General features: G+C 37.3%; 1 protein-coding gene across 2 annotated transcripts in view; it reads right to left on the bottom strand.

Annotated features, from left to right (window-relative positions):
• The window catches only part of GTF2F2 (general transcription factor IIF subunit 2), a 133,210-nt gene that overhangs the window by 6,142 nt on the left and 109,251 nt on the right, over window positions 1–17,817 (bottom strand). For both annotated transcript variants that reach the window (XM_070409041.1, XM_070409042.1), the window contains one exon: window positions 7,083–7,226. In XM_070409041.1, the coding sequence (XP_070265142.1) occupies window positions 7,083–7,226 (144 nt within the window). The remainder of the gene's footprint in view (window positions 1–7,082; window positions 7,227–17,817) is intronic.

Here is a 17,817-nt window from a genome sequence, read left to right as displayed (position 1 = left end):
GCTTCACTTCATAAAGTTAGAAAATAATTACTTAAAAACAACAACAGCCCTGGCTGATTGCGCAGTGGTTAGAGCACTGGACTGCACACCAAAGGGTTGTGGGTTTGACTCCGGGCCCAGCTGGGGCACGTTCGAGAGGCAGCCTATTGATGTGTCTCTCTCATACTGATGTTTCTCTCCCTTCACCCTCTCTTCTCCCTCCCTTCCACTCTGAAAAATCGATGGAAAAGATATCCTCAGGTGAGGACTAAAAAAGAAAGAAAAGAAACGAGTCTCAAAAAGGTCTGTCATTAATTAAAATGCTCTATTGGGAAACTGGCGGTCTTTTTAGTTTTAATAGTACCATTCAAAAATAATAATAATTTCCAGTTATAGGAAAAAAGAAGAGAGAACTGAAAAAAATACGTGAACAAAAAGGAAATGATAAATATTTAGGAGGGAAAAAAAGAGAAAACAAAACTTACTAAGTAGTAAATTTGGGAATGAGTTTCAAACATTTAAAAATACCTATTTTTACTTTGGATTAGGAACTAAATGAGCTGAGGTAAAGCTTAAATTCTATTCTCTACATACCTGCTTTAGGTTAATGATGATGATTCTTAATAACAGAGAAATTACGAGTAGAAAGCAGTTTGCCTGAGAGAGAAATTAGCTTTTTATTTTATTTTTTTCATTAAAAGGGATTCCTATTGTTAGGAGAAAAAAAAATTCCTCATCCGAGGACATTTTTTTCCATTGATTTTTAGAGAGTGTAGAAAGGGGGGAGGGAGGAGAGAGAGAAGGAGAGAGAAACATGGATATGAGAGCGATACATCGATTGGTTGCCTCCCACGAGGGATCAAACCTGCAACCCAGGTACATGCCCTTAACCGGGAATGAACCCACAACTTTTTGATGTATGGGATGACACTTCAACCAACTGAGCCACTTGGCCAAGGCTGTTAGAAAAACATTTTCCTTGTTTGTCTACAGATTATATATATAACAGAATATAGAAGAGGCAATGTGGTAAGAGATAGTCCTAGACTGAAGTCAGGAGAACTGGGTTCAAGCCACTAAGCAACTCCCTTCTCTGGCTCTATACATTAGAAAGGTTACCTTTACCTTTAAGATCCTGAGTCAAATGTATATATATATAATTTTAATTATATACATTATATAATAAAAGTATATCTATCTATGTCTATCTATATCTATATATACCTATATATATAGTATGAAGAGGAAATAGGAATATGGGTATCTGGCTTGAGCAATTGGGGAATGGTGGTGTCACTTTAAATGGAGTAGTCTGGGGAAAGCTTTGGAGGGGTATAGAAATCAAGAGTTCTGCTTTGAGCACACTAAACTCAAGACTACAATAAAATGATTAACAATGATTAGGTGTCAACTCTGTACCAGGCAGTGTGGCACAAGGTGGGACAGGCAGTGGGCCCTGGTTGGCAGAGTACTCCTATCCCAACCTCTTGGTTCAGGAATGGGTACAAACCTCTACCAGGTCAATAAGATCTTCCCTGGGGTTTTTACTGGAATAGTCAGGACAGATATTCTCTTCTTGCTTAGGGGTTGCTAGCTACAGGTTGCTTTAGGGGATCATTTTTGCTACTACATGGCAAGATCCTGCCTAAGAATAAAGATAACTCACAAGAAACATAGAATGATTATGAGAGATGGAAAGGGACAGTTTTAACTAAAAAATATTAGTATCTGGATCTAGCCATATTTAATGGTAGATTCATTCCTGAACTTCTGGGCTATTGGAGCCAATAAATTCTATTTCTGTTTAAGCTAGTTAGTTTGAGTTGAGTTTCTATTTCTTACAACTGAGAGTTCCAACCAATTCACAGATCTATAATAGCATATACTGGTAAATAAAAGTTTATTTTTTGACAGGAGAAATTCTCAATATGTCAAATTTTCTAGTCATTTTATCCTTTAAAAAAAATATATCTTCCTGATGCCAAATTGTGCTTATGTTACTTCTATTTAACTCTACTCTGGCCTGAGAGGATTAGGTTAACATTACTTTATTGCTGCACTACTTTATGAAAAGCCTACTTTGTGTAAATAAGCAACAGCCTGTTGAGCATTGTTCAGTGCTGGGGAACTTGAAGTATGGGAATCAAGCTGTCTCAAAATCAAAATTTTACCTAGTTTTTCTTGTTGATTTGAATTTACCTTAATAAAAGCAGGCAAACAATTCAATAAAATTATTAATTAAACAAAAATTATTCACTGGATTGACAGGATTGGGGATGTTGATTTACAAGGACTTATTAATAATTAAAGATAAATTTCCCTAATTCTTGACCTGAAATTCAATGGATGCAGCACAAAGAAATTAAATGGTTCAGTTATCATGAGAGCTGATTTTGGATGACACTTTTTAATAGAAATGTATTTAAAGGAACCCTGGTAAATGGGTTCTGTACTAGAAAAGAGTGTTAGTGCTCAAAGTGATCTTGGCAGTTTAATGTTTCAAAGGGAGCAATTAGATAAAGTTTCTAATGATTTGTATTGTTTAAGGATATCCTACTTTATATATGCTTCTATTTTAAAGATATAATAAAATATAAAGAAAGATAAGACACAATAAAGAATAAAGAAAAAAAGAAGGAAAAAAAAAAGACTAGACAGAACACATTCAAAGCGACAGATCAAAAATTTGCCAGGGGACAAATAATAGAATTCCTCTGATAGTTCAGTTTGGGGAGCCAACATTTAAACTATAAATACACCCCTTTAAATGGTTACTGACTTTATATCAGTTACCGGAGGTTGGCTTTTTAAATCTGCTTATTTGCCCTTTAACTCCTTGATTGTTTATGCAGGTCATACACTGGTGAATGAGAAAGAAAGACTGGCCCTGAGGACATCTTCTCTAATTAATAATTTTGCTTACAGAAGTAAAGGTGTTTTAGGAAGAACAATATGGAAAGGAAGGAACTGGAAAAATCAAGAAAATACTTATAATTCACTCAGAATACATAAAAAAAGACATTCAAAAAGCCAGAAAGCAGATGGTAACTTAAGAATATAGTAGTAGTATTAATGCGGATGTGTTGAAGTGATACACTTCATGGTTAGAAACTTATCAAAAGTTGTACTGGAAACCATGTGAAAATGAGAGAATGTCATTAAATGCAGGTACTAAAAAAGTGATTATTAACATGAACAAGATATTTTTCTTCCCTTTTACATGGGACTAAAAGTGTTTAATAATAATATTAAAAATAATTAATTGCAAAATACTTGGCAGTTAATGCATCTTTCATAAACAAATATTTATAAGGATACTATAAAAGGTATTAATTTAAACACGTTTTAATTTTATAATATCATAAACATTTAATATAAATAATAGGTACATTTTATATTAAGTATGTCATATGTTAAATAATTTACTGTTAAATAGATAATATATTATACATTAAAGATATTTCAGTATCTTGTCCAGGACTAATTGGCTAAATGGTAGGGCTGGGACTTAAACACAGATTCCATAATTCCAAATGCAGTGCTCTTTCCATCACATCAGGAAACCCTTTCCTGGATCTTTATGCTACACTGGGTTCCTTCATTCTCATTGCTGCTCAGGCTAAAATCAAATTAGTAGAGTGTTCAGATGACCATTATAACGGACTCACTTAATGTAATGTGTACCTTTTACAGGGAACAGTTACCTATATGAAGATGAGTTGGGCTTTGGCCACTTTTTTCTAGGCCAATCAATGGGCTTTGCCAACTCAGCTCAAATGTGAGAGGGAGGTGGAGAGAAGGAGATGAAACAGGAGAGGAAGAGAATCAGATTTAGAGCTGGAAAGGATCACAAAGATAATCTACTGCCTCAATTTTAGAACTGGAAGTGACATCCCTAGAACCCACTGAGGGAAATGGCAGGGCTGGAACCAATTCCTGCTTTCTCCTCTAAGTAAGTGTAATTGTAGCCCTGACAGTCTACACTGTCTTAAAACTGGCTTTTTGTCCTCCATTCCTGATAAAAATGAGATCAGGCTTGAAAAATCCATCTGAGGAAAATATGGTGGCTCTGGATACTGAGGATATAACCATTTCCCTTTTTCCAAATTAATTCATCTAATATTTACTGAATTTCTACTGTGTTGCAGAGTATATAAATATTTAGAGATATGAATATCCAATTCCGTATTCAAGAACCTTATGCTTGCTGAGGCAATTCAGTCTCTAAATAATAAAACTATTATGCCCAGGCAGCGTGGCTCAGTGGTTGAACGTTGACCTATGAACTGGAAGGTCACAGTTTGATTCCCAGTCAGGGCATATGCCCGATTGGGGGCTCCAACCTCAGTGTGGAGCATGCAGGAAGCAGCCAATCAATGATTCTCTCTCATCATTGATGTATCTATCTCTTTACTTCTTCCTTCCTCTCTGAAATCAATAAAAAATATTTTAAAAAACAATTATAAAATAATTTAGTTTCTAGATCAGTGGTTCACAAGCTCTTTGAGGGTCCTAGGCCCTCTATGAGAACCTAATATAAACTATGGATCTATTCCCCAGAAAAATCCATACCTTTTTGTACATATTCAAGAGATTACTGGATCCTCTTAAAGCCCATGAATTAAAGAAAGCTCCATTATAAGAGATTCATTGAGTACCACCACATAAAAATTATCTGAAGAACCAAAATTGAGAGAATCACTAGTTATCCCTTTTCTTTGATGCAGATGAATACACTTTAAAAATGTGCCATTGTTGCCCTAGCTGGTTTGGCTCAGCGGATAGAGCGTTGGCCTGCGGACTCAAGGGTCCCAGGTTCGATTCTAGTCAAGGGCATGTACCTGGGTTGCGGGCACATCCCCAGTAGGGGGCGTGCAAGAGGCAGCTGATGGATGTTTCTCTCTCATCGATGTTCCTAACTCACTATCCCTCTCCCTTCCTCTCTGTGAAAGAATCAATAAAGTATATTAAAAAAAAAAAAGTGCCATTGTTGGGGGTGGGGGCAGCCAGGGAGAGGTCAATGGGGGAAAAAGTAGACTTAAGTAATACTTTAAACAATAAAGAATTTAAATTAAAAGAAAAGAAATTAATAATCTAAATTCAGATAGTTTTGTACCAGTTAAGACATTAAATATAAGTTTGGGTCAGTTTAGCTCAATCAAGAACACCCTTTGGTAAGCTGAGCTCAATCAATCATCCCTGGGTTAGCTGTCCCTTCAGCCTGTCATCTCTGAAAACACTAGTTCCCTGAGGAACTAGGTGGGCCCAAGTAGCCGTATTTGTTGTGTAGTAGTAGTTGAAGTAGTTATAGTAGAACTAGTAGTAGTTATAAAAAAAAAGCATTAAAAAAAGTTTGCTATAAAACAATATGCCTTGTTTCACCTGCAACAGCCTCACACATCTCGTATTTACTGCATCTCTTGAGCGTATCATTTCCTCTTGTGCTTAATTTAATCTCTTGTTTTGTACAGTAACATGCTGTAAACTCTTGCAGCCTAGATGCAATAGGCTATACCAAATTGCCTATAAAGTCACGCTGTATGTATGTGTATGTATGTGTACATATGTATGTATGATATGTATGACATAATAATAGATCTGTTGTATCACCATTAAAAAAAAAGTGCCATTGCATGTTAAGGCAAAGGAACTCTTTTGCTAGTACCTTCTGAATGTCCCTCTAAAAATGTCTATTTCCATATATAGTATTATTATTCAATGAGAATATATATATTGTTTGTATTCAGAGATTAGGATTGACTTTTTCATATTTACATAAAACACAAAGATAGACTTCATTAAAACTGGAAGAAACACAGCTTAGCTAATGAATTATTCTATTTCAAATTTTTTTTTTTCTAGCTTGGAATGCCGTTTCTGAGGCTTTGATGCTGAAGGGAATGAAGTCATTAAGATGAGTTGATAATACTATAGTATGAGCACTTTCCTCCTGTTTATTAAAAAAATTATTTAGATATTTTGGAATTTAAATTAATTTCTTAATGAAAAAGTAAAAGATTGAAGTATAACAGTAGAGAAATTGCTGCAGAAGTGAGAAACTATACAATCAATACTTAAGTTTCATAAATCATTTCCTATAGCTTTGAATAAATAGGGGAAAAAAGTACCAAGCCCTTTAATAAAGAATGATTTGGTTATGTTAAAAAGTTTTTAAAAACTGGTTATCTTGCTGCATATTCTGAAGCAAATAAACAGAACAGTTAGAATTAACAAATCCTTGAGTATACTAGCAAAGTGGACAACTGATCAAACAAACTAGATAAAAGGACAGAAAATAAAAGGTTTTGCATTTAACTTTTAAAACTTGTAAGTAAATACTGTTATAATTCAATTTGATGCTTTGCTAACATTAAGTGTAAGAAAGAGAAACAGAAGGAAATGCCAAAGGCTGGAGAAAGGATTTGGATCCCTTTACTTATTTCCAGCATTCTAAATTGATTAGAAATACAAATTATTAGCAAATATGCACAAAAGTCTGGAGAATCGGTAAAAAATGATCATCTAAAGAACAAACAAGATTTCAAAAACATCAATTTATTTCCTTAAAAATGGAGAATAGGCAAACCTAACTACAGTCCCAACAAGAATCATGAGGCAGTACTGCCAGTTTAAAAGGACCTAATGATAATGTTAGGTAGATTCTGATTTTAAAAATCCATTACAGAATAGCCCACAGGCAGAATAAACTCTCTCATTGTGACAGACCAGTATGACTCTGAAAAGAATATGATTCTTCTAAGACACATTTTCCAATTAAAAAAAGGAGTTGAGCTTTTTTGGAGGAAGCTAGGAGAACAAAAGAAAGACTAGAAATGACATAAAAAATGACTTCAGGCTTAATGTTCAGGATCAGTCAAAAGGAGAATAAATTCACCTTTATTTCTTATGCAACTATTAATATTAAATATACTTGAAATTCAAAATAATGAAGCTGATGTTATAAACAAAAGAAAGCTGCATTAAGACACCCTTTCTGCCATTAGCACGGTGCATGTGAACTTACATATGATACACCTCTCTTAAGTGGTTCACTGTTAATGAAGCAGGACACATTAAAAGGATCAATGTGAGCATATACATACCACAGGCTGTTTTGTGATGTCCACCAAGTCCTTAAGATTATAATACTGATGTTTCTCAAAAGCCGAAAATAGCATGTCTAAAACATACTGTTTATCAGCTCGAGCTCGTTTTCCATCTTCTTTCTTTTTCCTTTCATATTCAATCTATGTGCAAAAAGCAAAAGAAATAAAAGCATTAATTCAACATGTTCACTCTGAAACAGGCATTTTCTTTCTTTCCTTTAAAAAAAATATTTTTATTGATTTCAGAGAAGAAAGGAGAAGGAGAAAGACATAGAAACATCAATAATGAGAGAGAATCATTGAACGGCTGCCTCCTGCATGCCCCCTTACTGGGGATCAAGCCCATAACCTGGGCATGTGCCCTGACTGGGAATTGAACTGTGACCTTCTGGTTCATAGGTCAATGTTCAACCACTGCGCCACACTGGCCGGACCAGGCATTTTCTTTTTAGGCATCCAAATAACAATTAGATTTTAAACTGCAAGGTAGCAGGTTTAAGAGCTATGGTTCAGAACCTGGGGTTCTCACTGCTCCCAGGGGTCCTCAGATCTTTAAGGCTCTAAGAAGTATTAGGTCAGTATTAATGTCAATCTATAAACCATTATTTCCTAAATTAAGTTTTATGCAATGTATCCATTTCTAAAAAAAAAAAAGAGGGGGGGCTTTCTTTGCCAAAATTCTATCAATTCAGTGTGGCTCCTGGTTAGTTAGCTCATATTGATCAGAAAGTCTAACTTTAAGTTCTTTTGTTTTTGATTGTCCAAAATACAGTAAGTTTATCTAACAAATGTAGGTTAGTAGGTAACATCTTTCAAAATTGGAGGATTTAGGGGCAGCCTGAAGGTTAAGAGACACTGGCAGATCATAGAACAGGCTCTCTAGGAAGTGACAAGTTTGGGAAGCATTGGTAGAAAGCCAAGAATGTGGGCAGTGATAGGAGGCTGCTTCTCACCCCGACTGGGTGACCTCCCTGAACTTGTTTCTTCTATAAAATGAAGTAAACAATGACACTAAAGGGATGTACGGACTTACTTCTAGTGTTACCATTAGACTTGTTCATTTGTAAAAAATCATCTTTTTATTGAAAATATGCAAACTTTCAGCTAATTAAGCTTTTAATTTTCTTAGAAACAACTTCATTTTAATAAGGCATCAGGAACTTGTTAGAAGAACTATATTTAAACTGCAGCAGCCAGCCCACCTGGTAAATAAAGCATCAGCAAGTGACAGCTGCCAGAGAGCAATCTGCTGTGTATCCACTGGAATAACTATAATCTAGGGGCTTGCGTCCAAAGTAATGAAATACTTTCAAAACTTACAATAAATCACTGCATAAATTCCAGCCTCATACAGTTGGGCTTACTCTATTTTAACAATAAAGATTTGTTATTAAAAAGATAATATTTAGTTTCCACTGATGTTAAGACTAAAAATTTATCTATACTTATTCAAAAATTTTCAAATTAGAAGCAAGAGGTAACTATGACAACAAAGAATATCTGTCTTTCAAGTAAATAAAACTAGAAACTAGACAACAAAAAAGGTCTAACAACCGTCTTAATTTTTTTGATATGTAGACCTTGGGAGTACATCTCAAAATCTATTTATCTCAGGAGGTAGAGAGGTAAGACTAATGGTGTGTAAGGGCACAAATTTGCAATAAGCAGTAGATAAGCCATAGAGATCTAGAGTACAGTGTAATGAATATAGACAACATTGTACTTTATGTAATATGACTATAGATAATATTTACTATAATTATGTAATATGGTAAACATCACTAGGACAATCATATCTATATATATAAAAGTCTAATATGCAAATTGCCCCTGTGGGAGTTCGATCGGGAGACCGATAGCTCACTATGACATGTGCTGACCACCAGGGGTGGTGCCAAATGAAGGAAGGCCCCAGCAGGCAGCTGGAAGGAAGGCCCCGGTCAGCAGCCAGAAGGCCTCTATCGGCCCTGATTGCCAGCCAGGCCTAGGGACCCTACCCATGCACAAATTTCATGCACCAGGCCTCTAGTTATAATATATACATGTATCAAAGTAACATGTATAACTTAAATTTACCCAATGTTATATGTCAAATGTATTCAATTTAGAAAATAAATCAATTCATCACTTTATTTTAAAATATTCCACATGGACTATGGGCTACCCATTGCACTAAGATACAAGGCAGATAAGATAGCATCTTAAAAATGTATCCCTTTCTTAGGGCTTGTGTTTTAAAATGTATATAGAGGACCTTGAGCATTTTATTTTATTAAATTTTTTTTTTATTGATTTCAGAGAGGGAGGGAGAGATAGAAACATCAATGATAAGAAAGAATCATTGATTGGCTGCCTCCTACACAGCCTACAGTGGGGATCGAGCCCACAACTCAGGCTTATGCCCCGACCAGGAATGGAACAGTGACCTCCTGATTCATAGGTGGACACTCAACCTTGAGCATTTTAAATGTAGTGATGGATCACAGAGCTCCTAGGACAAGATCATAATGCTGAAGAAAAAAAAAAGTACATGCATAACACAGACTGTATTGTTGGGAAGGAATGAAATGCAGCCAGTCTCAACATTTTCTGAGTGGGAAGACCATGAAAGAAACAATGATGGGAAACTAAAGAGGATTTATTAGAAAAGAATAGAGGGACTAGAAGAGCTAGAACCAAGACTAGAGGGGAGAGATTAGAGAAATCTATGACCAAGAAGAAAATCCAAGTCTTCTAGTGTGGGAAAGATGGAGAAACAGATGATAAAATGCACTTAAGGACAAAAGCAGAAATACAAAGTCTACCCTGATTCAGCAAGAAAGGAAGCTGCAAGAGGGCAAAGACCACAAGGGATGGATGGACGTGAGGTCCACTCAAGAATTTTTTTTCTTTAGGATCAAAAGAAGGATAGAACTAAGAGAGTGATTGTATGATAGAGAAAGAAAGCATGACAGACAGGAAAAAACTCATAAATCCAAGCACGAGGGTCTTTGGATTAAAAAATAATATATATATATATATATATATATATATATATCTCATAGAATGCTTAAGGGATTAATATTTTAAGCCTTACTTTACTAACCAATGACAAAAATATATCTATTTTTCCTGGTTACAATTGTACTTACATCCTAAAATCCTCTTCCACTGTTGCACTGCACTTGACTGGGTTTATGTTTTATATTGTGATGGACAGTCCAGAAGGGGGGCTTGCTAAAAAAGAAGGAACAAGCCTTGGCTGGTTTGGCTCAGTGGACAGAGCATTGGCCTGCGGACTAAAAGGTTCCAGGTTCGATTCTGGTCAAGTGCACATGCCCAGGGTTGTGGGCTCGATCCCCAGTGGCTAGAAAGCAGGAGACAGCCGATCAATGATTCTCTCTCATCACTGATGTTTCTATCTCTCTCTCCCTCTCCCTTCCTCTCTGAAATCAATAAAAATACATATTAAAAAAAAAAAGTAGGAACAAGTCTGGACCAGGGGATGAAGCTGTTATAATCCCTTATTCTGATCAAATGTGGGATAAGAAAAACTTTGGTATATAGAAAAGAGGAGTGAGAATCAGCTACGGAGGGGTGGGGAAAGCCTATTCCGTTCTCATAGGCTTGAGTGGGATGTGGGATTTCATTTAGCCAAAGGCCATTGGTCCTCAAGAAAAACAGTAGGGAGGAAGTAGGTACCTAGCAAAAGACCAGTGTTAGGCTTTTGTATTCTCTGTATGGAAACACAGTTGTGTGATATGTCTGCCCTCCCTTCCTAGCCTTAATTTATGCTGAAAGAAGAAAGTTAAATTCAGCGAATAGGAAAGAAAAGGGATGGTATGTTCAGCTTCCTCCCTGAGAAGTCTCTCTCTTGTGTAAAATGACCAGAGAAGCTAGGAAGATTAATAAAAAAAAAAGTCTTCAAATAAAGAAACCTACTAATAAAGAAAGAGGGCCCACTTCAGAGGGTTCACACACTCTACTTGGCAGCAGAGAGAAAAACTTTTTAAGTGTTTGTTATTAAGTTGTCCCAACCCCAGAGCCACATGTCAGACCCAAGGAGGCCTGAATCCAAGGAGAGTCTAAAATAAGTTAGAAAGAAACATTAAAATCAAACTGAGCCCGGCTGGTGTGGCTCAGTGGTTGAGCATCAACCTATGAACCAGGAGGTCATAGTTTGATTCCTGGTTACGGCAAATGCCTGGGTTGCAGGCTCAATCCCCAGTGTGGGGGGTGCAGGAGGCAGCAGATCAATGATTCTCTCTCATCACTGATGTTTCTCTCCCTTCCTCTCTGAAATCAATAAAAAATATTTTTAAAAAATTAAACTGAAAGGATAAGATTAAGTTGTGATTAGCAATGTTAGTAAGTAGTGAGAAAAGTACCAAATTCTACCCAGATCTCTTTTCTTTTAATCTTGGTTTACATACTTCAATCTAAAAAATACTGCATTGATGTTGGTGCTTTCCTACTTTAAATTAGGGAAAAACAGATCAATACCTAAGGGCAGTGCAGCCTAACTTTACTTTGACCAGTGAAATTAAAACACTTAAAAGTATAATCTGAAAACCCAGACATATAAAATAATAACAGGAATGACAAAAATGGAAATATTCCTCATCAGAGAAATTTAAGTACTAGAAATTTAACCTTACACTTATTTAAAAACAAAAAATGGACTATCTCCTTAATGCCTTCAGGGCCCTCTGCACTATGGATAACCTATCAAATATTGTTTTAAAGCAAAATTTTTATACTATAATATTAGTTAAATATCTTTTGATAATTCCTAAGACAGGCTCACAATCCAAATTCTGCTCTGTGATATCTGGTAGTTCCAATGTATATCCTATATAATAAAAGCCTAATATGCTAAGTGTCTGCTCATCCGTTCAACCAATCAAAGCATAATAAGCTAATGATTTGCTAAGGCCACTCAACCACTCGCTATGACGTGCACTGGCCACAAGGGGGCAGACACTCCAACAAGTAGGTTAGCTTGCTGCTGGGGTCTGGCCGATTGGGACTGAGCGAGATGGCCGGACACGCCCTGGAGCCCTCCCACGGTCCCTCCCCAGCTGGCCAACCTCCTGCATATCTACCTGGCCCCAATTGTGCACTGGTGGGGTCCCTCGGCCTGGCCTGTGCACTCTTGCAATCCAGGACCCCTTGGGGGATGTCCAAGAGCCTGTTTTGCCCTGATCCTGCAGGCCAGGCCGAGGGACCCCACTGGTGCACGAATTTGTGCACTGGGCCTCTAGTGTAATTATAAAAGGGAGTTATATTATTTCTATGGTCATTAAATTACTAATAATTTTATACTCAGGACAAAACTAATGTTCCTAACTTTTCTTTTTAAAACTAAACAGTGTAGAAATGATAATATTTCTTTAAAAGTGATTATTTACTGATTTGAGAGAGAAGGGGTAAGGAGAGAAAGAGAGACAGAGACAGAAAGATAGAGAGAGACATTGATTTGTTGTCCCCCTCATTATACATTCATAGGTTGATTCTTGTATGTGTCCTGACCAAGGATCAAAGCTGAAACATTAGCACATGGGGACAATGCTCTATCCAGCTGAGTTACCTGGCCTGGGCAGAAATGATAAGCTTAATATTATACTCACAACTTTGTAGTACAAATAAAATTAATTCCATAAATAAACTACAAATGATAGATATGAACTAGACTATTTAGAAGACTACAGTTTTGAGACAATATTATTTCTTCTCTTTTTAGCTCTTTTCCCTTTGGGCATCCTGTTTGCACTGGTGCACTGGCATTGTAAGAAAATAATTCTCAAAGCAGTCAGAGATATCTAACTTGTTAGCAGCCACCAGAAAATATTAGTAGGACAGTTATTAGACTAGAAATAGCTTTTATATTATGTGAATTTTCATTACCTAGCTTATATCTGCCCTCAGTGACCACTGCGTAACCAGTTGAATAGAAACGTCAATTCAGAAAGAAATTTAAATGTAGTTCCCAATTAAAAATTTTGAAATCCAAATACCCATCATACAAAATTTTACTCTCACAAGAGAAAAAAAATTATTCAAGACTAAAATGCAACCAAATGTTTAAAATCCAGTGTGGATGTGATATAGAGATGTTCAACCATCATTATGAAATCTCAATCACTAAAATTATAAATGCCACTCACTGCCAATTAAAATATTCTAATACAAATGTCTGCAAATTCTAGATGGTTGTTTGCAGAAATACTTTGATTGCTTTGTCAAGGCAGTCTTTGTGCAGGCTTTTAACTTTTGAAGTAAGCATGACAGCCTTGATTATCATGATTTGCATTTTAAATCCTTATGAAAGATCCCCACCCTCAGTGCTTCCATTTCTACCTAGTGTGTCCAAATTAAGTCTTTAGAGTAAGTCAGTCCTTGGTGTGCAAATTCAAATGGAAAAAAGCAGGTAGTAAGTATAATTATCCTACAGTATAAAAGGCAAATATTGCTGACAGGCCTTTTTGATATAGTCCTGCAGGCATCTATATTAGTCAGCAAAATTCTAAATTTGTACATATAACTAAAAAATAAATAAATAAATAAACCTCCCTCCTCAATAACCTTAGTTCTGAAGATTAATACAGTTGGTTGCCACATTAAAGGGATTAGAGCAGCTGTGGGCAAACTACGGCCCTCGGGCCGGATCAGGCCCGTTTGAAATGAATAAAACTAAAAAAAAAAAAAAGACCATACCCTTTTATGTAATGATGTTTACTTTGAATTTATATTAGTTCACACAAACACTCCATCCATGCTTTTGTTCCGGCCCTCCGGTCCAGTTTAAGAACCCATTGTGGCCCTCGAGTCAAAAGTTTGCCCACCCCTGGACTAGAGTATACATAAAAATGAATCTTCTCTCTAGTTCCCGGGGGTTTATCTCAAGATTTTACATAGTAATTCTATTCCTTCCAACAATAATTTTCTAGTTAAGTTTTTCTAGGGGAGAGAAATCTTTTTTTTTCAAGCTGGGGTTGGGGTGTACAAAGGGAATGATAAAAATAACAAAATATTCTTTTTAAAAACCTCAGGTCTGGAGGAAAGAGACTTCCTGGTCTTCCCCCAACAGAAGACGGCAAAGAGAACTATAAATGGTTCCTGTCTATTTGGATCAGTAGCTGCATGCTACAATTATCCAGGGAGCTTGAAAATTTTAAGACAGCTGGCTTCACATCATATCAATTAAATCAATCTCTGGAGGTATTTTTCTTTTCAAAAAAGCTTCCCAGATGATTCTAGGGTACAGCTAGCATTGGGGACCACGATCTAGACAACAGAAACATGATTCCTTATAAGAACAGGTCATAAGACTGTGGACTACTTAATAAGAATGCTGAAAATTTACACAGGCTAGATGATAATGTCCATAAAGTCAACCAAATCACACATACAGAAGCACCCTTACTTGCAATCAGAGATAGAGGGAATTGGAAGGAATCTTTCACATCAGCTGACCCCATATTTTGATTACACACCTGTCAGGGAAATATTTAAAGCACTGATACTGCTATAATTTAACCTAGTTATGAATAACTGGAAAGGAGCAAAGGGGAGGCCAAATTTTACAGGCATGCCATTTGTGCAGCTTTGCCAGGAAGCTGAAGTTTAACACTCCCCAGGACGCCACCGGTCCGTCCCCTGCATGCCCAGTAAAGTATGTGTGACATAGGGAAGGTACTTGTCGGTCAGACACACCTGGGAACGGGCCATTGGCCAGAGTAGGCGTGGCCACTGCAAGCCTGGGAAGATTCTATATTTATTCTCCTAAACAAAGGAGTTTGCCCTCTTGATTCTCTTGGGACTCATGCTGCAGGGGGTGTGCTCTCCCATTTGCCCACAGGGCTCATGGCCATGCGAACCCCACACAATGGCTTGATGGACTGGAACTAGCCTAATGCTGTACTGGACCCTGTTCCACCATGGAATGGAAACTGTGGACACTGGCTTTGCTTCTAGCTCTGCTGAATCCCCAGCTGCACACCTTCCAGAACTGGATTAAGGAAAATGGGGCTTTGGAAACCATGTAATTCCACAAAAATAACTTTCTAGCACATCTCATTCTCCTGTGGGCCTCTGGAAATGCTTATTCTAGTGGTACCCCAGAAACCCCACTCTCACTAGCAATGCAAATAGCATTTCTCTGATAACAGCATAAACTATGTATATCTATTTTTAAATTGTAAAAATGTACTGTATTAATATGCATACATATTATACAACATAGACAAAAAGATTTAAAGTAATAAAATAAAAAGAAAACATTTTAAGAGTAAGTTTTGTCAAAATTACAAAATAGTTTATTGTTTTGCTCTCAATATACAGTGATCTGTCATGTTTTGAATGCTTAGTTTTTATTATTTTTCTTTTCTTTTATATTTTTACTCGAGGCCCAGTGCATGAAAATTCATGCACTGGAGGGGGAGGGGGGTCCCTCAGCCCAGCCTGCCCCCTCTCACAGTGGGGAACCCTCAGGGGCGGGAAGCAACCCAGCCATCAGGGGAAGGTGACGCCCCATCACACCTCTGCTGCTGCCACTGCCGGCAGCACAAGCCTCAGCCGGCCCTGGTTACCTGAGCCTTGGGGGCCCTAGGCGGCTGGGCAGCCACCATCTGAGGCTTGCCTGTGCCTTGGGCTGGCCCTGGCCTTGCCACATGCCTGCCGCCCTGGCAGGGCCGAGGGGACTGGGCGCTGCCATCTTGTGGCTGTGGGTGCCGCCATCTTTGAGGGCATGGCAGTCAATTAGCATATTCCCTCCTTATTGGCTGTGGATGCTGCAATCTTTGAGGGTGGGGTAGTCAATTAGCATATTCCCTCCCTTATTGGCCGTGGGCACTGCCATCTTTGCGATGGCATGAGGGCCAATTAGCATATTCCCTCTTTATTAGATAGAATTGATTTCAGATAGGAAGGGAGAAGGAAAGAGAGAAACATCAATGATGAGAGAGAATCTTGATTAGCTGCCTCCTGTACGTGCGCCCCCCACCCCCGCATCGTGGATTGAGCCCGAAACTCATCCATGTGCCCTGACTAGGAATCCAACCATGACCTCCTGGTTCATAGATCAATGCTCAACCACTGAGCCACTGCTGCAGAGCAACAACGTATTATTTCGAAAGTTTGTTTTCACTACTTCAAATAATGGGGGAGGGTGGGTTTAATATTAAAATGTTTGCAAAGTGCAGGATTAAACAAATTCCTAAAGGTTCCCAACATTAATATAGTCAAACTTCATTTCTCAACCATCTCCCATTTCAATTTGGTTCTCAACCAAGTATTCACAGGAAAAAATGCCTCCATTGTCAATCTAAACTTCGGTTTTTGAACTGACAACCCTTTCCAGCTGACACCTCAGCAAGACAAAAAGCGTTTCTCAGGCAACAAAGGAGAGAATGCTTTTTGTTGCTGGCAAAATCAATGATTAGCACAATTTTAAAACAAAGTGGCCATCAAGAGTGCTAATGTTGCTAAGGGTGTGAAAGAAAACAATGATCACAGACAACTGACAATGTAAAAAAACTGTTGTTGATTTGGATAAATGAAGAGCAGTTAGCCAGTGACAGCCATTTTGGAGGCAGTGATATAAGAACAAGCAAAGATGCTGCATGCTGACCTAAAAGACATCCCCAGACCAGATGATTAGCTTAAGGCTAGTAAGGGGTAGTGCAACAATTTAAGAAGTATTTATTTATAGATTTAACAGTACCTTTGACATGTACTGTACATAAGGAAGGTTAAAACAAGAAATCATTAGGAGGTCTGGAATAGATTAATCCCATTTACATTATTTCTAACTAGAGGCCCGGTGCACGAAATTCGTGCGGGGGGTGGGGGGGGGGGAAGGGGAGGAATGTGTGCGTGTTTGTGTCACAGAAAGGTTGTATCTCTTTACAGCTTATGGAAAGTGAGGTCTTTCTTGTCCTCACTGTGATAAACATATACAGGAGTGGAAATGTATATAGAAGTTTGGCCCATAAATGGAAAAAAAAGCATAGTTAGGGGCTACAGGAGTAGCACACTAATGAAGAAAGGCAAAGACAATTAAGACCTATAATATTTTACACTTCTGTATTTCCACTTGGCTTCAGAAAATTGCATGTATTTCCATCTAAGAGTAGACAAGATGAAAATAGAAGAGGGTAAAAAATTAGACTTTTATCTACCTGTCTCAACAGGAAATAGAAAAATACATCTCTTGGATAATTTGACAATTTTGTCTCCACTTATCTTGCCTGTTCTTTTCTTTAGTTTAAATTTTTCCTAAAGCATAACCAGAGGCAGTTAAGTTAAAGCCTGGTTGGATGTAACTGAATTTTGACTTGCTTTATTTAATCTACACAGTGTAGCAATTTTAAAAATTTGAATGTCTTTGGAAGGGGCATGTGCACTCCAGTTCATCACAGTCCCCAGGATTTTTACCTTCTTACATTTCAGCATTCTGCTCACTGAGGATGCCGGCCTGGCATTTGCCACCTCATATAAAATAACTGTAAGAAATTCAACTATCATAAAGTAGTGGTTCAAAAATGAAATAAATAAAAAAAACCTAAATAAAAACAAAAGAAAAAATAAAGTAGTGGTTCAGGCCAGTCTTAAAGAGTTTATTTCTTCTTAAACTCAGTATTAAGAAGTTATTAATCAACAAAACACAACACAAGATATCAACTGTTCATTGCTACTTGACTTAACTTAGGCTTCATTTTATTTTCAGAGATTCATCACATTTTTCCTTACA

The sequence above is a fragment of the Myotis yumanensis genome, unplaced genomic scaffold (assembly GCF_028538775.1).
Source record: "Myotis yumanensis isolate MYYU_CA2020_CCGP unplaced genomic scaffold, mMyoYum1.0.hap1 SCAF_3, whole genome shotgun sequence".
NCBI classification, from domain to species: Eukaryota; Metazoa; Chordata; class Mammalia; order Chiroptera; family Vespertilionidae; genus Myotis; species Myotis yumanensis.
The sequence above is the reverse complement of the archived record's forward strand: the minus strand, read 5'-3'. Positions and strand labels throughout refer to the sequence as shown.